Raw genomic sequence first — 23,837 nt, 5'->3', positions numbered from 1 at the left:
TTCTTGCCCGAGTCATATGCACCCTGAATATAAGAATTGGGTACTCTAAATTTATTTTTTAAAAACCTCACCTCCATGTGTGCAAGTTTAGGTCTGATAAAGTTCAAGGTGGTGCACACGCCGCACCTGACTAGGGCACTCGAGAGCGGGTTCTTCTCATCGAGGACTGGCATAAGCAAACCACATGCTCATGTTCTGGTCCTGCCCAAGCTTTTTAATTTTTGGTCTCCTTTGCAACAATGTTAGGAATTCTGGGTGTGTAGCTGGAGCTCTGCTCGTTGGTGGCTATTTTTGGAGTGTCGGACTCGCTGCTGCAGGTGGGGATGATGACAGATGTCTTGACCTTCACTTCGCTAATAGCCCAAAGGCGAGTCCTGCTTCACTGGATGTCTCTGGTACCACCTAAGGCTTCATGAAGCCTGGTTAGGGGACCTGATGGAATTCCTGTACCTGGAGAAGATCAAGAGCGGGATTCTCCAGCTACATTCGTCCGATGTTCGGAGAATCTAGCCCAAGGTCACTGGATTTTTCCATTGTTGCCGTCTCGCCCGTGGCACTCTTGAAGTGGGCGGGCAGGAGAATCCAGCCCCAAGTATGCAATGAGGGGATCAGTAGACAGATTTTACTCAAGGTGGCAGCCATTCATTGCCTTTTTTAGGGAGCTGATTACTGTCAGCTGTTAGAGGAGGAAGTAGTTCATTAGGGTCTTTGTGGTGGGAACCTGAGGGGGGTTTGTGGGGAGAGTATGGGTATTATAGTTGGTTGGGATGGTTTGTGTTGGGGTTATTTTTGCAATATTGAAAAATATAGTTTGAATAAAAATATATATATTTTCTATTCGAGAAATGGTGGTTCATTTCTCAGAACTTTGTGACCACCATTGTGCTACTAGTGCAAAGTGCTGTACAGTTTCCCAGCATATTGCAGAAATATATTTAATAAAAATTCCAAATCTAATAGATTTTCAGATCCCATTTTGCATTTTAAATATTTTTCTTAAATTTCAAGATTGCCAGCTAGAAAGTTATGATTTTTTTCTGTTAAATGTTTAAACAATTGATCAGAGTACAGTATGGTAATACAGTTTCTAAAGGAGTAATTCTTGCTTGTTAGAGTTAGGAAATTTACTTAAGCATTTATAAGTTAAAAATGGAAGGCATTGTAATCCATTGCAGCTAAACAATTTTTAAAATTAGAACATTTTTTTCAATAGGGCGGTCAGTTCTTTTCATGTATCAGTACTTTTTATTTATCAGGCAAAATTTCCATGAATTAAATCTTCTTGCAAAGTTGTTGTCTTTGGCAAAAGTTTCAAATACTCTGAAAACGTATGGGACACGAGGTGAAGTGGTAATTAAGAAAATAATTATTTGTGTGCTATGCTCAGGTTATCATAGGTTTAATTAAATTCAGCATCTGCAGAACCATTTCCTAGATAGTTACTTTAATACCTATTCAAACCACTTTCTACCTTTATGAACTAGATTATGAAAGTTTTTAGTATGAAAACCTAAAAGTACAATAAAACATTTTAATGTTAGAATACTTAAAATATTATTTTCATCAGAACAAAATTGTTCATTTGCTCATTTTCACCATAGCCATAGTGGAAATTTTTGTTATCATCCTGCTTCTTCTCTGGTTTTCTTCAAGCTTCCGCAAGTCCATATCTCAATGTTATTCACCCATCCGATTTTTCTTCTTCCTCTCCTGTTTTAATCCTTAATTTCTCATTCAATTGCTGCCAGGACAAACCTGTTGGGTCTTTGTTTCCAATGTCTATACTTGGTTATCTTCCTCTCTCTAATTGTACTTATGATTCTGAATCTCTAATCTTGACCTAATTAATTTTATTGTCGCTCTGTCCATCAGTAAAGTTAAATTCTTAATTCAGTGATGTACTTTTTTTGATTTGTATTAATGTGACAGTAATTTCAATTTAACTACTTAAAGCTTTTATTCAGAAAAGTTTCTTTACAGCAGTTAGAAAACTAACTTAAATTAGCTGATGCAAGTCACATTCAAAATACAATTTGAACTAAGAGCAATAATACAGAACACAGAACAGTACAGCACAGAACAGGCCCTTCGGCCCTCGATGTTGTGCCGAGCAATGATCACCCCACTCAAACCCACGTATCCACCCCATACCCGTAACCCAACAACCCCCCCTTAACCTTACATTTTAGGACACTACGGGCAATTTAGCATGGCCAATCCACCTAACCCGCACATCTTTGGACTGTGGGAGGAAACCGGAGCACCCGGAGGAAACCCACGCACACACGGGGAGGACGTGCAGACTCCGCACAGACAGTGACCCAGCCGGGAATCGAACCTGGGACCCTGGAGCTGTGAAGCATTTATGCTAACCACCATGCTACCGTGCTGCCCCTTGGTACAGGTACAGGTACTTGCTACTAATATCTAAATAAAGTAAAATAATATTAACAATAACTATCTCTCATAAAAGGTAATAAATGTGAGATAGCAGAGTGGCACAGCGGAAGTGTGCTGAACCCATAACCCAGAAGTTGATAGATCACGACCATTCTGTGATAAAGGTTAATAAATGCATTGATTTATAGGACATTTTTTCATGGAGAAACCAGTTTCTAATGCATTCCTACAGCTCTTGATAAGTGTGGTACAGTTTCATAAAGTATTTTTGATAACATGCCTAATTAGCTTCTGTTTTAACTTATAGACCTCTAATGTGCACTCTTTTGTCTTGGCTCAGGCATATGCAGATCTCCTACAGGAACAAGTTACGCAGAGTGTGATGTCTCCTGTGCAGAGTGCCCCCTATGGAGCTGATTTGACAACAAATAAACTAAATAATTTTAGTGGAGAACAGATTGGACAGCTATATGAGTTGATGCAGGAAGCCACAAAACCTAATTTCGAATTCAATAATCCAGATGACCCTTCTCACAAGAAATGATGTTGTGACGACCAACAATAACGTATACTTGACATTGGAAAACTGGGAAACTATACCTGTTGAACTACTTCCTATGTATTTTGTCTCTTGGAAATAAAGTCTGAAAATTTGAAGTGTAATTTTCCTGTATCCAGCAATGTTTAACAATTAACCATTTGCTTTTGCCACAATAAACCGTGAACAGATGCATTGTTTTTTTAAACAATTTAATAAATGTGCTTCCAAATAAATTAATTTCTGAATATTGAACCAATCTTGATAAAGTATGCAAAGAATCCATCTTGCTCAATGATAATGTCTGTGAATAATTGGTTGCAATTATTGTGAGTATATTATTATTTGGGTAGGAGCTTGCCTAAAAATTAAGTGTATAACCTGATGTTTAAGCTAAATTTAATTCCAGTTTGCTGATTATTTTTGCAATCTACGAGAAATTATGGGATTATGGGCCTTGCTGGCAACATTGGCATTTAATGTCCATCCCTAGTTGCCCTTATGAAGGTATTGTAAGCTGCATCTTGAACCACTGCAGTCTTTGTGATGTCGGCACTCTTGCAGAGCTGTTAGATTGAACAGTTGGAGGATTTGACCCATCAATGATGAAGGAACAATGATATACTTCCAAGTCACAATGGTGTCTGATTTAAGGTTGTTTTCTACGATGTGTTTGCTACCCTTTTCCTTCTCTGTGGTCAAGATGTCATCAGCCTGCTGCAATGCTCCAGTGAAGTTCAATGTAAGCTTGCTGAATCGCACCTTATCTTCCATAAAGGCACTTTACAGTCTTCTGGACTCAACATTGATTTCAACAACTTCAGACCATGCGCTTTGTCTTCTGTTTTGATTTTTGTTTTTGCCAAGTGCCAGGCTGTATCTGGTTTTCAATTTTTTGCTTTCATACAGCTGTTCATTATCCTGCTATTAGCATTCACTCTGGACCAATGTTTTGTTTTTTATTATGATGTGGAGATGCTGGCGTTGGACTAGGGTGAGCACAGTAAGAAGTCTTACAACACCAGGTTAAAGTCCAATAGGTTTGTTTCAAACACTAGCTTTCAGAGCACTGCTCCTTCCTCAGGTGAATGAAGAGGTATGTTCCAGAAACATATGTAGACAAATTCAAAGATACCAGACAATGCTTAGAATGCGAGCATTTGCAGGTAATCAAGTCTTTACAGATCCAGAGATAGGGGTAACCCTAGGTTAAAGAGGTGTGAATTGTCTCAAGCCAGGACAGTTGGTAGGATTTCACAAGCCCAGGCCAGATGGTGGGAAGTGAATGTAATGTAATTTCTGGGGGTGAGGTGGGTGGGGGGTGAACAGCCAGCTGTCGTGGTGCACATAGGCACCAATAATATAGGTAAAAAAACGGGTTGAGGTCCTACAAGCTGAATTCAGGGAGATAGGAGTTAAACTAAAAAGTAGGACCTCCAAGGTAGTAATCTCAGGATTGCTACCAGTGCCACGAGCTAGTCAGAGTAGGAATGTCAGGATAGATAGGATGAATGCGTGGCTCGAGAGATGGTGCAAGAGGGAGGGATTCAAATTCCTGGGGCATTGGGACCGGTTCTGGGGGAGGTGGGACCAGTACAAACCGGACGGCCTGCACCTGGGCAGGACTGGAACCGATGTCCTAGGGGGGGGTGTTTGCTAGAGCTGTTGGGGAGGGTTTAAACTAATGTGGCAGGGGGATGGGAACCGATGCAGGAAGATGGAAGGTAGTAAAACAGGGACAGAAGCAAAAGGAAGTAAGGGAGAAAGTGCAAGACAGAGAAGACATAATCAAAAATCAAAAAGGGTGACAGTACAAGGTACAGTGACTGAGGGGAGCTCAGTGAATAGGCCCAGTAATACTAAAAGGAGTAAAACTGGAGATATTAAGATTCAAAACAGGTAAAAAAAAAACAACATAAATGTACTTTACCTGAATGCTCGTGGTATTCGGAATAAAGTAAATGAGTTGATGCCGCAAATCATCGTGAATGACTATGATTTAGTGGCCATTACTGAAATATGGTTAAGGATGATCACGAGTGGGAGTTAAATATCCGAGGGTATCAAACTATTCGTAAGGACAGAGTGGATGGGCATTGCTGCCTACGGCGCTGAGGACCCGGGTTCGAATCCTGGCCCTGGGTCACTGTCCGTGTGGAGTTTGCACATTCTCCCCGTGTATGCGTGGGTTTCACCCCCACAACCCAAAGATGTGCAAGATAGGTAGATTGGCCACTCTAAATTGCCCCTTAATTGGAAAAAATAATTGGGTACTCTAAATTTAAAAAAAAAAAAGGACAGAGTGGATGGTAAGGGAGGTGATGTAGCTCTGTTATTTAAGGATGACATCCGGGCAATAGTTAGGGATGATATCGGTGCTATGGTGGATAAGGTTAAATCCATTTGGGTGGAAATCAGGAATAGTAAGGCGAAAAAGTCACTGATAGGAGTAGTCTATCGGCCACCAAATAGTAGCGTTATGGTGGGGCAGGCAATAAACAAAGAGATATGGGGCTGGTTTAGCTCACCAAGCTAAATCGCTGGCTTTTAAAGCAGGCCAGCAGCACGGTTCGATTCCCGTACCAGCCTCCCCGGACAGGCGCCGGAATGTGGCGACTAGGGGCTTTTCACAGTAACTTCATTGAAGCCTACTCGTGACATTAAGTGATTTTCATTTCATTTTCATTTCACTGATGCATGTAGAAATGGTACAGCAGTTATGGGGGATTTTAATCTACATATCGATTGGTTTAACCAGGTCGGTCAAGGCAACCTTGAGGAGGAGTTTATAGAATGTATCCGCGATAGTTTCCTAGAACAGTATGTAATGGAACTTACGAGGGAACAAGTGGTCCTAGATCTTGTCCTGTGTAATGAGACAGGATTGATTCATGATCTCATAGTTAGGGATCCTCTCGGAAGGAGCGATCACAATATGGTGGAATTTAAAATACAGATGGGTGAGAAGGTAAAATCAAATACTAGTGTTTTGTGTTTAAACAAAGGAGATTACAATGGGATGAGAGAAGAACTAGCTAAGGTAGACTGGGAGCAAAGACTTTATGGTGGAACAGTTGAGGAACAGTGGAGAACCTTCCAAGCGATTTTTCACAGTGCTCAGCAAAGGTTTATACCAACAAAAAGGAAGGACGATAGAAAGAGGGAAAATCGACCGTGGATATCTAAGGATATAAGGGAGAGTATCAAATTGAAGGAAAGAGCATACAAAGTGGCAACGATTGGTGGAAGACTAGAGGACTGGGAAATATTTAAGGGGCAACAGAAAGCTACTAAAAAAGCTATAAAGAAGAGTAAGATAGAGTATGAGAGTAAACTTGCTCAGAATATAAAAACAGACAGCAAAAGTTTTTACAAATATATAAAGCAAAAACGAGTGGCTAAGGTAAATATTGGTCCTTTAGAGGATGAGAAGGGAGTTTTAATAATGGGAGATGAGGAAATGGCTGAGGAACTGAACAGGTTTTTTGGGTCGGTCTTCACAGTGGAAGACACAAATAACATGCCAGTGACTGATAGAAATGAGGTTATGACAGGTGATGACCTTGAGAGGATTGTTATCACTAAGCAGGTAATGATGGGCATCCTAATGGGGCTAAAGGTAGACAAGTCTCCTGGCCCTGATGGAATGCATCCCAGAGTGCTAAAAGAGATGGCTAGGGAAATTGCAGATGCACTAGTGATGATTTACCATAATTCACTAGACTGGGGTGGTCCCGGTGGATTGGAAATTAGCAAACGTGACACCACTGTTTAAAAAAGGAGGTAGGCAGAGAGCAGGAAATTATAGGCCAGTGAGCTTAACGTCGGTAGTAGGGAAGATGCTGGAATCTATCATCAAGGAAGAAATAGCAAGGCATCTGGATAGAAATTGTCCCACTGGGCAGACGCAGCATGGGTTCATAAAGGGCAGGTCGTGCCTAACTAATTTAGTGGAATTTTTTGAGGACATTACCTGTGCAGTGGATAACGGGGAGCCAATGGATGTGGTATATCTGGATTTCCAGAAAGCTTTTGACAAGGTGCCACACAAAAGGCTGCTGCATGAGATAAAGATGCGTGGCATTAAGGGTAAAGTAGTAGCATGGATAGAGGATTGGTTAATTAATAGAAAACAAAGAGTGGGGATTAATGGGTGCTTCTCTGGTTCGCGATCAGTAGCTAGTGGTGTCCCTCAGGGATCCGTGTTGGGCCCTCAATTGTTCACAATCTACATAGATGATTTGGAGTTGGGGACCAAGGGCAATGTGTCCAAGTTTGCAGATGACACTAAGATGAGTGGTAAAGCGAAAAATGCAGAGGATACTGGAAGTCTGCAGAGGGATTTGGATAGGTTAAGTGAATGGGCTAGGGTCTGGCAAATGGAATACAATGTTGACAAATGTGAGGTTATCCATTTTGGTAGGAATAACAGCAAAAGGGATTATTATTTAAACAATAAAATATTAAAGCATGCTGCTGTGCAGAGAGACCTGAGTGTGCTAGTGCATGAGTCACAGAAAGTTGGTTTACAGGTGCAACAGGTGATTAAGAAGGCAAATGGAATTTTGTCCTTCCTTGCTAGAGGGATGGAGTTTAAGACTAGGGAGGTTATGCTGCAATTGTATACGGTGTTAGTGAGGCCACACCTGGAGTATTGTGTTCAGTTTTGGTCTCCTTACTTGAAAAAGGACGTACTGGCACTGGAGGGTGTGCAGAGGAGATTCACGAGGTTAATCCCAGAGTTGAAGGGGTTGGATTACGAGGAGAGGTTGAGTAGACTGGGACTATACTCGTTGGAATTTAGAAGGATGAGGGGGGGATCTTATCGAAACATTTAAATTATGAAGGGAACAGATAGGATAGATGCGGGCAGGTTGTTTCCACTGGCGGGTGAAAGCAGAACTAGGGGGCATAGCCTCAAAATAAGGGGAAGTAGATTTAGGACTGAGTTTAGGAGGAACTTCTTCACCCAAAGGGTTGTGAATCTATGGAATTCCTTGCCCAGTGAAGCAGTTGAGGCTCCTTCGTTAAATGTTTTTAAGACAAATAGATAATTTTTTGAAGAATAAAGGGATTAAGGGTTATGGTGTTCGGGCCGGAAAGTGGAGCTGAGTCCACAAAAGATCAGCCATGATTTCATTGAATGGCGGAGCAGGCTCGAGGGGCCAGATGGCCTACTCCTGCTCCTAGTTCTTATGACATAAATCCCAGGTCCCGGTTGAGGCCGCACTCGTGTGCAGAACTTGGCTATAAGTTTCTGCTTGGCAATTCTGCATTGTCGCACGTCCTAAAGGCAGCCTTGGAGAACGCTTACCCGGAAATCCGAGGCTGAATGCCCTTGACTGCTGAAGTGTTCCCCGACTGGAAGGAAACATTCCTGCCTGGTGATTGTCGCGCGATGCCCGTTGATTCGTTGTCGCAGCGTCTGCATGGTGTCGCCAATGTACCACGCTTCGGGACATCCTTTCCTGCAGCGTATGAGGTAGACAACGTTGGCCAAGTCGCACGAGTATGTACCGCGTACCTGGTGGGTGGTCTTCTCATGTGTAAAGTTGGTATCCATGTCGATGATCTGGCACGTCTTGCAGAGATTGCCATGGCAGGGTTGTGTGGTGTTGTGGTCGCTGTTCTGAAGGCTGGATAGTTTGCTGCAAACAATGGTTTGTTTGAGGTTGAGCGGTTGTTTGAAGGCAAGTAGTGGGAATGACTTTGGCAAGATGTTCACCTTCATCGATGATGTGTTGAAGGCTGCGAAGAAGATGTAGTTTCTCCGCTCTGGGAAAGTACTGGACGACGAAGGGTACTCTGTCGGTTGTGTCCCCTGTTTGTCTTCTGAGGAGGTCGGTGCAGAGCGGAGAAAGGTTCGGAGGGGTTATTGGTTTACAGGGATAGGGTGGAAGTGAGGGCTTAAGTGGGTTGGTGTAGACGTGATGAGCCAAATGGCCTCTTTCTGCACTGTACGTTCTATGTTCTAGTCACAACAAGAAGACAACGTGGTCTTTGCAACCTTCCTATCTCAGGGCAGATGCCTCATCAGTGACCCCCCACCCTTCCGGATCACCAGTTGTCCTTCTGGTGAGACTGGCAGCGGTGATTGCTTCTACCACCACCTCCCAGGTGGTGTTCAGGAGGGCAGGCTTGAGTCTGGCCTGCCCTGGGGAAGAGGATGTCCCTCCTCTCCTCACTGTCATGGAGCTGTGGGTCCCGAATTTGGAGGAGTGGGGGGGGGGGGGGGGGGGGGGGGGGGGGGGGGGGGGGGGAGGTCTTCTGTCAGTCAACACATGGCTACAATGAGTTTGTGGTAAGTGAACACTTAAAAACAGCTCCAGCTGTCAGGCTCTTCAGCGCTAACTCCGGCCCCAGCGGTTACAATGCCTGCTGGGCTGGGAATTGTGACACCTTCTGGTGAATTCGAACCGACAGACTGCTGGCCCATTTACATGTCCTGACCCACTTACCAAATAGCGCCCCAATGGAAGCATGAATCGCGTACAATTCAGTCCTGGCAGCAACACTTAGGGCGCGATCTTCCGGCCACTCTGCGCCGGAAAAGCATCTCACCACGGTGCAGCATGACCGGTGAAAGCCGGGAGACCCCGCTCCCGGGATCTACCTGCACACAACGCCTCGCGAGATTCAACAAAATCTTGCAAGACGTTGCAAGGGGAAACCCGCCCACAATGGGCGGGATCAGTTTCTAGGGGATCGGAGACCCCAGCTGCAGGGTGGTGATCTGGCACTGCTGGTGCCACCTTGGTACCCTGGCAGCACCAGCCTGGCACAGCTAAAGTGCCACTTTGTCACTGCCAGCAGGTGGGGCACTGACTGGGTGCCAGGTTGGCACGGCGAAGGTGCCAGGCTGGCATTTGCTGCATGTGCGCGATCAGGCCGGGGCTGCCCACTGTGGGTGTTGGGGGATGGGGGGGGGGGGGGGGGGGAGGGGGGGGGGGGGGGGGGCAGGGTCCCTTCCATGTTGCATTTGGGCTGAGGGAGGTTTTTTTTTATGTGGGCCTCAGGGAGTTCCGGTGAGCAGAGCTCCCCGTTGTAAAAAATGAGGCTATGTGCGGCTCGGCTGTGTGTTCCCTGTTCTGGCCCCTTAATCAAAGCAAGTCATGTTGAATACTTATGTGTTTCTCGGCACTGAGTGCTGGGAAACACGCGTGTAAACATGCTCGTTCAGGAACTTTGTTCCCTTTTGGGAAGATCGCGCCCTTCGTCTCCCAAACAGAGAATTCCGACCAATGTTTTTGAGTCTAATAGTTTTATGGGATTAAATTTGTTAATTAAAATATTTGTGTGAAAGAAGGTAATTAAGTGAATTGTTTATTAAAATCTATTAGGTATAAAAACTGCTTCATTGAAACATTTTTGTCAACTCATTTTCAGCCTTAATACCTTTCTCATTTAGCCTAAATGCCCACACATTTCAGTTCATTACATCATAAAAAATTCTTTATCTTATTTTTAAAATCTTACTTTTAACTTCATCTCTTCATTTCCCGGACATAGAATGGGTAGCAACAACAATATAATATCCGCCTGCTGTTACTTAAATTGCTCACCTGTTTTTTTATTAGTTGATTCTGTTTGTGAAATCTGTACGGTTTTGGGTCAAACTCATTAACATAATTATACGGCGCTGTCACACCAGCTGCTGTTGCCCCCTCAATTGCTGCAGAAGGTTTAAGTCAGTGAGACCCAAACGTAATTTTATATCCACTGCAGTAAATTAATATACATGCAAATTATTTGAAATTATCGCACAGGCAAAAAATCTTTTCACACTTGCTTTCAACATAAATAACCTATTTTAGACTTTCCTAATGCAGTAGAAACAATATACAACTCCAAAGTGATGTCCAACTGCAACTTCAGGAAACATCAGCTTGTTCTTTGTGCAATATTAAATTCACAATAATTGGACATAATTTCCCAATATTGTATCTATTATTAAAATTATTTCATTTTGGATCTTGCAATCTCTATGTTAGTCTCAATATGTAATGCTTCTCACTAGCCTCAGGAATCCAAAGGAACCTTTTGGAGCTACTTCAAAGTGAGAGGCTTTGAGAAAGAGTTGGGTTATTTATGTTACAGCACAGGATGCAGTAGTGGTTCAGCCCATCGTACTTGTTTATTTTTCACTTATTCTTATATGGGAAGTGGCCATCACTGGAAAGCCATCATTTGTTGCGCAACCTTAATTGCGCTTGGACCAAGTGACTTGCTCGGCCATTTCAGAGGGCAGTTAAGAGTCAACAAAATTGCTGTGGTTCTGGATTCACATAGGCCAGAGCAGGTAAGGACAGCAGATTTCCTTCCCGAAAGTTCAGAAGTGAACTTGATGGGTTTTTAACGACAATCAATGATATTTTCATGGTTACCATCACTGAGACTAGTTTTTAATTCCAGATTTGACTATTTTAAATTGCACCCGATGCCATGGAGGGATTTGAACCCTGGGCCTCTGGATTACTAGTCCAATGACAGTGCCGCCATGTCACCATCTCCCCCACCTTGTAGTCCCATGAAATTCATTTGTGCATCATTTCAGTGAAGTTCCGAGCCCACTTATTGGTTTGAGAGTTGGATTATATTTACTTCAACTTGTATACAGGTATTGTAAAGAGTTACTGTCAGAAATACAATTGTTTCTAATTTTTGAAAAACACTTTAAGGATCGTTTTGGAATAAAAAACTTTGTAAAATGGTGAAATGTTCCAGAAAATGTTACTTCTTGTAGCACAGCAATCATCCACACACCAAATTGGCTGCCTATGTTCAATTCCTTATTTGGCTAAAAATAAAATAGCCAATGGTCTTCTTAAATGACTCACACTAGCTGTTATTATCCACTCTGATTAATGCGTGCCCTGAGCGGTAGCATTCTAAAGACCCATTAAATCATCTGAAACACAAAAACAAGCCCTGAATGATTTATGCTTCTAAATTGAGTCAGAATGGATCAATCCATGAGTTACTTCCCCCTCTTAAAATTGAACAAACTGACCAAAATGTGTAAGTGTCATCGATCAGGTTTAGCTATATTACAGTGTGTTATATGAAATACAGCAGCAAAAATAACTTCTAAATAAAAAAACATTAGAGAATGAGAATGAGGTGCTATGAGCATCAATGTTCCGACAAGTGTTTATACCTTTGAGCCACTTGCTTCTTCATAAGAATGGAACCAAGCATAAACTGCAGGCAGTTAACTTCAGCAAACCCAATACATTTCAAAGTTGACCTTTAAGCACAGCTATTTGTTTCACATCTATTACTGTTCCTACCTGCATAACATCTGATGAGAGTTAAAATATGTAAATGCAAATCATTTATTTGAATTTCATCAGTAGTAATAGGAAAAATTGAGAAGATCATGAAGGCTGGTTCAATACAAAGTACTCTATGCAACTCATAATTATTTAAATCGCTACAAGCTTTGTATCGTCTGTCTGTTTTATTCATTAACAGATTGTGGGCTTTGCTGGCAAACCCATCCCTAAGTGCCCTCGAGATGGTGTTGGTGAGCTGCCTTCTTGAACCACTGCAGTCTATGAGGTTTGAGTACACCCACAGTGCTGTCAGGGAGGGTGTTCTATTATTTTGACCCAGCAAGTGAAGGAAAGGCGATCTAGTTCCAAGTCAGGATGATGTGTGGCTAGAAGGGGAACCTCAAGGTGGTGGGGTTCCCGTGTATCTGCTGCCCTTGTCCTTCTAGATGGTCGTGGTTGTGGGTTTGGAAGGTGCTATTTAAGGAGCCTTGGTAAGTTCCCGCAGTGCATCTTGTAGATGGTGTACATTGCTGCTACTGTGCGTCGGTAGTGGAGGGAGTGAATGTTTGCAGAAGGGATTCAAATGTTTTGTCCTGGATGGTGTCAAGCTCTTTTTTGAAAATATGTTTATTCAAGAAATTTTCCATTTTACTACATACACAAAAAAAACAATTTTTACAAAAATACCCCCAACCAGTCCAATGTTTCCCTCTTTTATTCAAACAACCCCCATTTCTTCACCCCCCCCCACAAATTGCTGATGACTACTAATTCTTAAAGAAGAAAATAAACAGCCTCCACCTCAAATAGACCCCCTCCTCTGATCACCCCCCCCCCCTCCTCTGACCCCCCACCCCCTCCTCTGACCCCCCTAATGATGCACTTGATTTTTTTCCAGGTGCCAAAACTCTGACAGTTCACCCAACCAAGTTGTTGCTTTAGGCAGCTCCGAATCCCACCACCCAATCAGAGCCCTCCTCTGTGCGGTCAGAGAGGCGAAAACCAAGGCCTTCTTCTCTCTCCTGCAGCAACAGCTCATCCGATACTCCAAAGATCACCACCACCATTACCCCCAAAATGTCTGACATGATTTCAAAAAAGGAAGCCCAGAGCTCCACCAACTTAGGGCAGGACCAAAACATATGTGAGTAGTTCACCAGCCCCTTGAACAATGCTTGCATCTATCCTCCAGCCCCGGAAAGAACCCACTCATGGGTGCACTACTCACATGTGGGGCAAAATTCTCCAACCCCACGCAGGGTCGGCCCGGGGCCGCCGTGAATCCCGCTCCCGCCATGTCCAGAATTCTCCCACCCGCCAGAAGTCGGCGTGCCGCCAATCCCGCCACCCGCCTCGGAGAATGGCTGGGGCCGGCGGGATGCAACGGTTTTATGTGCTGCCGTTATTCTGCTCCATGAACACTATAGTCCCTTCGCCACCCCCCGGTATCGTAGAGGATTTGGAGCAAACCAACCCCATGATCAACTGTGTGTCCAAGTGAGGAATGGCTGTCAACACCTTGATAAAATCCGTATCCTCCCAATTCGGCACGTACACATTTACTAAGACCACAGGGGCCCCCTCCAAAGTCCCACTCACCATCACATATCTCCCTCCTGAATTCATCACTATATTACCCATCAAAAAAGGCCACCCACTTATTAACAAGCACCGCGGCCCCACTTGTCTTCGCGCCAAAGCTGAAATGGAACACCCGTTCCACCCACCCCTTCCTCAGTCTTGTATGGTCTTGAGCTCTCAGATGTGTCCTCTGCAGAAAAATAACATGGACCCTCAAGTATTTTAAATCAGCAAACACCCAAGTTCTTTTAATCGCCCATTTAATCTCTCGAGATTCTTTCTCGGCCGACACCGGAATCGGGAAACGCAATTGGGCAGAAAATCGGTTTTGATGCCGATCTGTATGTTCTATGTGACCACTGAATCACAGATTCTGGTTGGGGGCCTCCGGGCAAACCCCCCCTCCCCCCGATCAGTCATATCCCATCAACAAGGGATCCAATAGGGCGCTGCCTCCCACAGAGATCAGGCTCACCCAGGATGGCCTTGTCACCCAGTAGCTCAACAAAAGAACCTTCATCGTCAGCAGCCCGTCCCTCCCCCTCCAACCCCACCCTTCCTCTCCTGAACAACAAACCAACAGCTCACCCCTCCCCCATCCTCTCCCCTCCCGATCCCAAATAAAGACAACTCAATCATCTGAGGCTTGTTACCAACAAAGAAAACAACCACCCCCAGATAACCAGCCTCAGGTTTCTCCCCCACTTTCCTTCTGTTAACTAGCATCTCTACTAGCAGAGTGACCCCCACCTGGGGAATAACGTATGTTATATATTCAACAATTCCATGCACAGGAACACCCAAACCCAAGTTTAATATTAAACACCATGATATGCCATCAATAAACACACGACGGGTGAGGAACGTAACTGAGGCTTTAATACACTAAGCAGCGAAGAGCGAGGGTGGGGCGACCTTAAGGGTCACGAGGCTACAGATGATGGGGGGGGGGGGGGGCGGGGGGGCAGGGGTCCACCGAACTTTAAAGTAAGGCTTTGGTAGTGGCAGTGGAAGTCGAGCCCAGTAACAGGGCAGCGCAGAGATGGGGAAGGATGGATAGTTTGAAGTTAGTGTACTCTCAGCCTTGTACACTAAAGGTCGCGACACAGTACCCGCAGATTTCTACTGCATGGGATCCGGAAGCCAGAGAGATTTTCTGAGTCATGGGCAAAATTGGGAGGGAGCCGGGCCTTACCATATCTGGGTGTATGAAGCTGTCCGTGCTCCCGGAGTCATAAAGACAGGCCGTCTCGTGCCCGTTGATCCGGACTCTCATCATAGACTGGTAGGCCAGTCGGAGGTAGCGGCGGCCAGCGTACAGTCGGGTGAGCAGGGTTCCCGGGAGACTGCAGAGTGGTCCCAAGATGGCGGCCCCCACGAGTCGCACGTGGCGGGAGGCATCAGCGATAGCGTGCAAGATGGCGGCCCCATGAGTCACGCGTGAGGGTGCAATCGGCAATTGCCTTCAAGATGGCAGCCCCCGTGGGTCGCACGTGGTGTGTGGAGAACAGAATTGTGTTAAAGATGGCGGCCCCATGAGTCACGCGTGAGGGTGCAATCGGCAATTGCCTTCAAGATGGCGGCCCCCGTGAGTTGCGCGTCTTGGCCGAAATTGAAGATGGCGGAGCCCACGGGTCGCACATGGCGGGTGGTGCAGCAGCTGGGGGAGGCCCCGACAGGCAGCAGGCAGCGCTGCTGGGCCGAGAAGTTTTAGGGAAAGATCGGGCCTGGCAAGTTTTTGCAAAGTGGCCCTTCCTCCCACATCCGTTGCAAGTCGCGTTCTGTGCAGGGCAGTGTTGTCTGGTGTGATTACCCTGGCCGCAAAAGTAGCACCTCAGGCTTTCGGTGTTGGCGGGCCGCTGCGCGCCACAGGGTTGCGTCGCACCCGGGTCGGATGATGGCAGCACCAACGAGGTCCACGAGGGTGCCGCACGGTCGGAAGTGTAGGCCTCCACGTTCTGGGAGGCCACTTTCAGTCAGTTTGAGAGTTGTATTGTCTCTGGGAGGCCGAGTGTGCCCCCTTCTAGCCATCACTGGTGCATATAGTTTGATTTCATGCCCGTGACATAAGCGTCCCCGATCAGCAGCTCCGCGTGCTGGGTAGCCGATATCGCCCGGCAATCACAGTTCCGGCAAAGTACCCGCAAAGCACGCAGGAATTCTGCTTGTGATTCCCCAGGGCGTTGTCGCCTCATGGTAAGGAGGTGCCTAGCATACACCTCGTTAGCAGACTTCACATATTGTCCCTTCAGCAGCATTATCACGTCGTATACGAGGGGGTGTCCCCGATGAGGACAAAGACTCGTGGGCTCACCCATGCGTGGACGATCTGCTTCTTTTGGAGGTCTGTGAAGTCTTCGGTGAAGGATCTGAGGTACGCTTCGAAGCAGCTTAGCCAGTGCTCGAATGTCCCTGTGGCGTCGGCTGCCTGTGGGTCCAGCTCCAGGCGATGAGGCTTGAGTGATGAGTTCATCTTAGACGTTTAGTGTATTAAATTGATATGCCATCAATATACACACGACGAGTGGTGAACGTAACTGAGGCTTTAATACAAGAAAGAGAAAGCCTCCTGGCCTCTGATCCCGAACTGGATCGGAGGCAGAGACTAGCCAACTTTATACATGAGCCCGAGGGGAGGAGCCACAGGCGGAGCCAACCGGGACAAGCGCAGGCATGTAACAACACAATACAATGCAATACAGTGGTTTACCAAACATCATACAAAGCCATACCCACACCCACCCCCCCAACATTTCCACCATTCCCAACAACGCTTCAAAACATCATGAAGCCCATACCCCAAATGTAGGACCACAGATAGAACAGAAACATGGAAAATGCAACAGATAAAACAAGAATAAATCTCTGGGCGAGATTCTCCCTCGGCCGACGGAGGAATCAGGAAACGCAATTGGGCGGAAAATCGGTTTTGATGCCGATCCGGTGGCGGGCACTGGGATCACGCCAAATCGCAATTCTCCGGTGACTCAAAAGTGACATCAATGCATTTCACTTTGCACGTACAGTAAACACCATTGGCATATCATTGCAAACCTGACCTGGCATTCTCCGGAGCCTCTGTGATTCTCCTCCCCCACTGGGGTAAATTCCCGACAGTGAATTTAAATCCGACTTGTGCCTTTAAAAATCGAGAAACAGGCTCCGTGGCTGATTAGGGAGGTAGAGGTGTAGGACACGGTGGGGCGCGGCCATAGGCTGACGGGCTGCACACTGGCCGGGCTGGAGGGGGGAAGAGTGACCAGTGGGCGGCACGGTAGCACAGTGGTTAGCACAGTTACTTCACAGCTCCAGGGTCCCAGGTTCGATTCCCGCTTGGGTCACTGCCTGTGTGGAGTCTACACGTTCTCCCCGTGTCCGCGTGGGTTTCCTCTGGGAGCTCCGGTTTCCTCCCACAGTCCAAAGATGTGCAGGTTAGGTGGATTGGCCATGATAAATTGCCATTAGTGTCCAATAAGGTTAGGTGGGGTTTCTGGGTTACGAGGATGGAGGTGTGAGCTTAAGTTAGGTGCTCATTCGAAGGGCCGATGCAGACTCGATGGGTCAAATAGCCTCCTTCTGCACTGTACATTCTATGACTCTATGAAATGCCTGGCATGATTCCCGTAACAGCCTCCCCGAACAGGTGCCGGAATGTGGCGACTAGGGGCTTTTCACAGTAACGTCATTGAAGCCTACTCATGACAATAAGCGATTTTCATTTTTTTCAAATGGATGTATTGTGCCGACAGCACATAAGGCCTCCATGGTGGCACGGATGCACATGCACACTTAGATCCTGGACAGGTCCCCACTCCATGTTTGGAAGAAGCCTGTGGCGTAAACGTTCAGGGTGACCATCACCTTGACGGTCACCGGGAGCGGGTGTCCCCGCGGTGCCAGATACACCATGATCAGGCAGCTATATTGCATTAAATAAAAGCAAATTACTGCGGATGCTGGAATCTGAAACCAAAGAGAAAATGCTGGAAAATCGCAGCAGGTCTGGCAACATCTGTAGGGAGAGAAAAGAGCTAATGTTTCAAGTCCAGATGACCCTTTCTCAAAGCTCAAAGATATATTGCACTGTCCTCCTGCTCAGCCGGAGTGTTCAATGGCATGTCCGGTCCGACAGGTCCTCGAATGACCGGTGCTGCCAGTGCTACCAAGACCTCCATGGCACCTCCTCCTCCTCAGCCTGTTGGGCAGCCAGCTCTCAATTCACAGTGGCTGCCTCCTATTCCTCAGGGAAAAGCTCCGCTGCTGCAGCTTCCTCCTCCTCGAGCAGCTCCAGCTCGTACAACCCATTCCCCAATACCAGATCCAATACTGCCCCTTCCCTATTTGGACTATCTACAGATTGCATCAAGACGCCTTCCTGGATACACTTTACAAACTCTGCCCCATCCAAGCCCCTAGCACTAAGCGAGTCCCAGTCAATATAGGGGAAATTAAAATCCCCTACCACAGCAACCCTGTTTTTTGCACCTATCCAAAATCTCTCTACTCATCTGCTCCGCTCTCTCGCTGGCAGTTGTGGAGCCTGTAATAAATGCCCAACATTATGAGTGCCCCCTTCCTGTTCCTGAGCTCGACCCAGATTGCCTCATTGATATGAGCCCTCCGAGGTATCCACCCGCAGTACGGCTATAATATTTTCCTTAACCAGTAATGCTACTCCCCCACTCCTTTTACATCCCTTTCTATCTCTCCTGAAGCATCTATATAGTCCAATGTTCAGCTGCCAATCCTGCCCTTCCTTCAACCACGTTTCTGTGATAGCCACAACATCACAGCTCAAGTACTAATAAGTGCTCAAATCTCATCCTTACCTGCTACATTTCTGGCGTTGAAACAAATGCACTACAAACCACTGCGTTTGAGAAGACAGAGTGATGTTGTTCTCTTATGTTTGTGCTCTATTTCCCCTTCAGTTATTACACTTTCTAAGCTAAAGCTCTGGTTTCCACCCCCCCCCCCCCCCCCCCCCCCCACAAACTAGTTTAAATTCTCCCGAGTGACTGTAGCAAACCTCCAAGCCAGGATATTGGTGCCTTCTTGTACAGGTCACACCTGCCCTGGAAGAGATCCCAGTGGTCCAGAAACCTCCAATTTAGTCATGTATTTAGCTGCACTGGCCTCCTATTTCTAGCCTCACTGGCTAGAGGAGCAAATAGGTAGAGCGATTTTGGAAAGGTGTAGGGGAGTAAGCCTGAGATTAACAACCCTAGAGGTCCTGCTTTTTAGCTTACTTCCTAACTCCCTGAACTCCTTCTGCAGGACTTCATCACTCTTCCTGCCTATGTCATTAGTGCCTATGTGTACTACGACCTCTGGCTGTTCACCCTCCCCATTCAGGATGTCCTGTGTTCGTTCAGAGACATCCTTGACCCTGGCACCAGGGAGGCAACATACCATCTTGGGAGTCTCTTTCACGTCCACAGAAGAACCTATCTGTGCCCCTTACTATCGAGTCCCCTATAACTATCGCTCTCCTGCACTTTGCCCTCCTCTGCTGAGCAACAGAGCCAGTTGTGGTGCCACTGTTCTGGCTGCTGTTGTTTTCCCTTGATAGGCTATCCCCACAACAGTATCCAAAATGGTATACTTGTTAGAGACGAGGACAGCCACAGGGGATTCCTGCACTGACTGCCTGCCCTTTCTAGTGGTCACCCATCTGTCTGCCAGCACTTTGAGTGTGACCATGTCTCTATAACTCCTATCTATGACGCTTTCCGCCACCTGCATACTCCAAGTGCATCCAACTGCTGCTCCAACCAAACCATGTGGTCTATGAGGAGCTGCCATTGGTTACACTTCCTGCAGACGTAGTCGACCGGAACACTGGAAGCGTCACGGAACTCCCACATCTCACAGTTAGAGCACTCCACCCCGCTGAGTGACATTTAAGCATTAGTTAATTAATTTAAAATAAATACTTAAATTGTTATTAGATTAAGTTGCAATTAACTATATGGTCCCTGGTGATAGATTTTTACTGTAAAATTAAATGAAAAATACTAATCTCTGCCCTAAAGTTTAGTTATTCCTCCACCTAGTTAATTAATTAGTTTTTCAATGTTCTTTTTAAAATTTAACAGATGCCCTAACACCCAACCAGCCAATCGGTCACAGCTTTACTGTGATGTCACTTCTTAGTTCTTTCCCCCCACAATTTGAAAACAGACAGAGAGACACAGACAAAGACGCAGAGTATCACTTACCTTCCCAGACTGCACTCCGGCTTTCTCCCACTCAGATCCACACCCGATGTGAAGGACTTACCTGCCTCGACTGCTGCTCACAAATCAGCTCTCTCCCTCGTAGTCACCTGCAGCAAGGCAAGGCCACTCACTGGACATTTGAGTTTAACAAATCACGGTTTTAAAAAGCACTTCCTCCCACCCAGCCTCGAATTCCCACCTCGCTTCAAATTCCCAGCTCCCAAACTCACTCTTCGCTGTGTCTCACTCTGGATGTGTCCTCTCTGTCTGACTATGACTGCTCACTCGATGAACGTGCAGTTGATGTGTGACCATGAGATGCACATGACGTAAGTAAGTGCCCGATACTTGGGTAGTGTGCACGACGCCTTCATCCTGGCACACTCGCACTGGTTCCTGGCCTCTTTGAGGTGCAGCACCGGCTGGGGGATTGGTGCCCAGGTAACAGGGGCTATCCTGCGGTCGTGGCTGATGATGCCTATCCGGATGCCACAGATCAACATGGAGACCCGCTACAACGATGCCCATGCAGCAACCAGGAGCATGATTGAGCGGTGCTTCGGCTTCCTGAAGGTGCGGTTGAGGTGCCTGGAGGGGCCCTCCAGTATGATGCTGAGAGGGTCGCCTGCATCATGGCAGCTTGCTGCATCCTCTACAACATTGTGCAGCAAAGGGGCGATGTGCTGGAGAAGGAGGATGAACGGCAGGCCTTGTCCGGTGAGGAGGATGGGGGGGTGGTGGTGGACAAGGTATGTGGGCCAGGGCCAACGCGTACGGGACACTCTGATCTTCTCCCGTTTCACCGATTTGGGGAGGGTGGGACTGACCAGAGGCACGGAAACCGTAACCCTCCCGCCCGCTTGCAACCCCCTCCCATACATACCTCCCGGGTGCGCACTACAGGGTGAGGGACCTGGGTTGGTAGTAACAGCAGGTCTGGTCCATGGGATGGAGGATGATGACAACCCACTCTGCGGTGAGCTCTGGCCTTCTAGTCATCTGACAATGTCTGACTCCTGCCCACCGTAGCACTTTCCATCGTCCACCTGGGTGATCCCGGCATGCGTCCACCACTCTGTGTCCAGCCCAGACCAATCCACCCCTCACACCCTTCTGACAGAGCACTGAGGTAGGTTGTAACATTGTGCACAGGTGTTTAATGTGAAAATATATATACAGAATTGTGCCCTAGTGCCATCATTAAACTGTGCTTTGCACCTGTGCCAACTTAACTGGTGTCCAATTTTCTGACCTTACGGGCCCTAACACTTCGTCTGGGTGGTTCTCCGGATGGTACATCAGGAGTGGAGGCGGCCTCTGTGATTCGAACCCTGCGACCTGGGTCCTCTTTGGCGGGCGCCTTCTGGGACGACTGGGCCTGGATGGGCCCGGCTGCTGCTTAGGTGTCCCAGGTGGCGTGGTGCCACCCTTTTCTGACCACTGCCCACCAGATGCGCCAAGGACAGGGGTGGGGAGACCGAGGTGCTGTGGTGTTCCAGCACCTCCCCTGTGAGTCATTGGCACGGGCCCCATCACCTGCTCCTCTCTCAGGGTGACCGATGGCCCCCGGGCTACTCCCTTGGATGAGGGTGCGAGCGGAGCTATCCCTGAGGCTCCCCCGCCACCTGGCACTGCCAGTCCTGGAGACCCGCTGCTGTCTCGACCAGGGTCTGCATGCTCACAGCCATGGAGCACAGGGACCGGGCCATCTCCATCTGGGACTGCCACCTCACCCATTAACTGTACACAGACCTTCTGGGTCTGTGCCAAATCAGCCAATGACTGGACCATCTCCCTCTGGGACTGAGCCACCTCCCTCTGTGTCTGTATCACTGTATATACTGGCATCCATATCGGCCGCCATGGCCGGGTGCCCTGGCCACTGAAGCCACCAGCTACCCACTCCCTGGGCTACAAGCATTGGACTAACACTGCACATTTTCTGTTTCCGTCCCACCTCCCCCCCCGCCCAACCCAACCAGGAGAAGGCCGCCCATAACCAATGGAAGCAGGAACTGACTGGAGGGGGACCGCCGTACAGCACCTGGGCAATGCCACCGATGCTCTCAGCCATGGCCCGCTGTGACTGGGCCATGCCCAGGAGCACCACTGCAATGCCCAGATGTCTTTGGCACATGGCTGCCTGTGAGAGAATATTCCTGCCCTGGGCTTCAGGACGGAAACAGAAAATGTGCAGCGTTAGTCCAATGCATGTAGCCCAGGGGTGGGTAGCTGGTGGCTTCAGTGACCAGGACCCCGGCGGCCGATATGGGTGCCAGCATGTGGTGCAGGGTGTGGTTTGGACATCTTAGGCTGGGGTTTGGGGGGGGGGGGTTAGTAGGGTTACGGGTGTGTGGGTCGTGGGTTGGTGCCAGGAGCACCACTGCCTACTCACCCTGGCCACCTTTAGGAGGTCACGCAGTTTCTTACGGCACTGCTGGGTGGTCCAGATGGTGTTGCTGATGCCACTGACAGCCTCTGCCACCTGCGCCAAGGCACGGCGAACGGCGGTGGCTGGCAGCCTCGTTCCCAGGCCAGGGTACAGGATTGCCTTCCTTTCCTCCACGTCGTCTAGCAGGGTCTCAAGCTTGGCGTCCGTAAAACGGGGCGTCGCTCTCATTGCTGCCACCTTGTTGGCTGGGATGGTGTGTGCGCGGAGTGAAATGTGTATATGCAGCTGCAGGTTGTTGGCCTCCTGAGTGTCAATCGAGAACCCAGCAAACCCTCGCCGTTTCTCGTTGGAACTGATCGCGTTCCATGTGGTGTCAGTGCTAGCCCCTCAACGATCATTGAATCAGCCAGGTGCGGCACACGTTTTGCTGGGTTTTCATTGACCTGGGTTTCTTTCACAATGACCAGTGGGCCTGGTCCACTTCTGGAGTGAGTACAAAGACCCCCTCCCCCACCAGCTGCCCGAACATCTTTGCCACATAGTCCATGGTTTTTGCACATTCCACACTCTAACGCAGTCGGACAGTCCTCAGAACTTGATGTCTGGAGCGATTCTCCATGTGGTCAATCTTGACCTTCAATGTTTTTTGCCCCTCTACCAATATCATTACCTCTGCCTCCGAGGAGGTAATCTGATCATCATAATCTAAGATCGTCCCCTCCACCCTCTGGAACGTCGTCTTCTGCCCCTCCAACCGTTGTTCCACCCTGTCCAGAGGTGCCCGAATTGGATCAATCACCATTGCCAGATCGTCCATGACCTTTTAAACTCCTCAGTCAAAAACTCCACCAACCACTTAGTCATACCGGGACAATTTCCACATTGCTGGGTCAATGCCAGTGATGTAGCTGCACTGGAACAGCTTGGCTAGGGGTGCAGCAAGTTCTGGAGCACAAGTACTATTGCTGGAATATCGTCAGGGCCCAGAGCCTTTGCAGTATCCAGTGCCTTCAGCTGTTTCCTGATATAATGTGGGGTGACTCGAATTGGTTGAGGATATTTTTGAGTATAAAAATTGATAAATCATGCTGCAGCTGTACAGAACCTTAGTTATGCCACACTTGGAATATTGTGCACAATTCTGGTCGCCACATTACCAGAAGGATGTGGAGCCTTTGGAGAGTATGCAGAAGATGTTTACCAGGATGCTGCCTGGTATGGATTGTATTATCTATGAAGAGAGGTTGGATAAACTCGGATTGTTTTCATTGGAATGACAGAGGTTGTGGCGCGACCTGACAGAAGTTTACGGAATTATGAGTGGCATGGACAGAGTGGATAGTCAGAAGCTTTTTCTCAGCTAGAAAAGTCAATTACTAATGGACATAGGTTTAAGATGCGAGGGCAAAGTTGAGAGGAGATGTACGAGG

The 23,837-nt window shown here is 47.4% G+C and overlaps 1 protein-coding gene across 1 annotated transcript in view; it reads left to right on the top strand.

Annotated features, from left to right (window-relative positions):
- The window catches only part of sdhaf3 (succinate dehydrogenase complex assembly factor 3), a 71,778-nt gene extending 68,648 nt beyond the window's left edge, over positions 1 to 3,130 (top strand). Inside the window, exon 2 of the mRNA XM_038797531.1 lies at positions 2,741 to 3,130. Coding sequence (XP_038653459.1) covers positions 2,741 to 2,944 — 204 coding nt within the window. The 3' untranslated portion in view covers positions 2,945 to 3,130. The remainder of the gene's footprint in view (positions 1 to 2,740) is intronic.
- The last annotated feature ends 20,707 nt before the right edge of the window (positions 3,131 to 23,837 follow it).

The sequence above is a fragment of the Scyliorhinus canicula genome, chromosome 5 (assembly GCF_902713615.1).
Source record: "Scyliorhinus canicula chromosome 5, sScyCan1.1, whole genome shotgun sequence".
NCBI lineage: Eukaryota > Metazoa > Chordata > Chondrichthyes > Carcharhiniformes > Scyliorhinidae > Scyliorhinus > Scyliorhinus canicula.
Note: the sequence above shows the minus strand (reverse complement) of the source record. Positions and strands in the feature narration are given on the sequence as shown.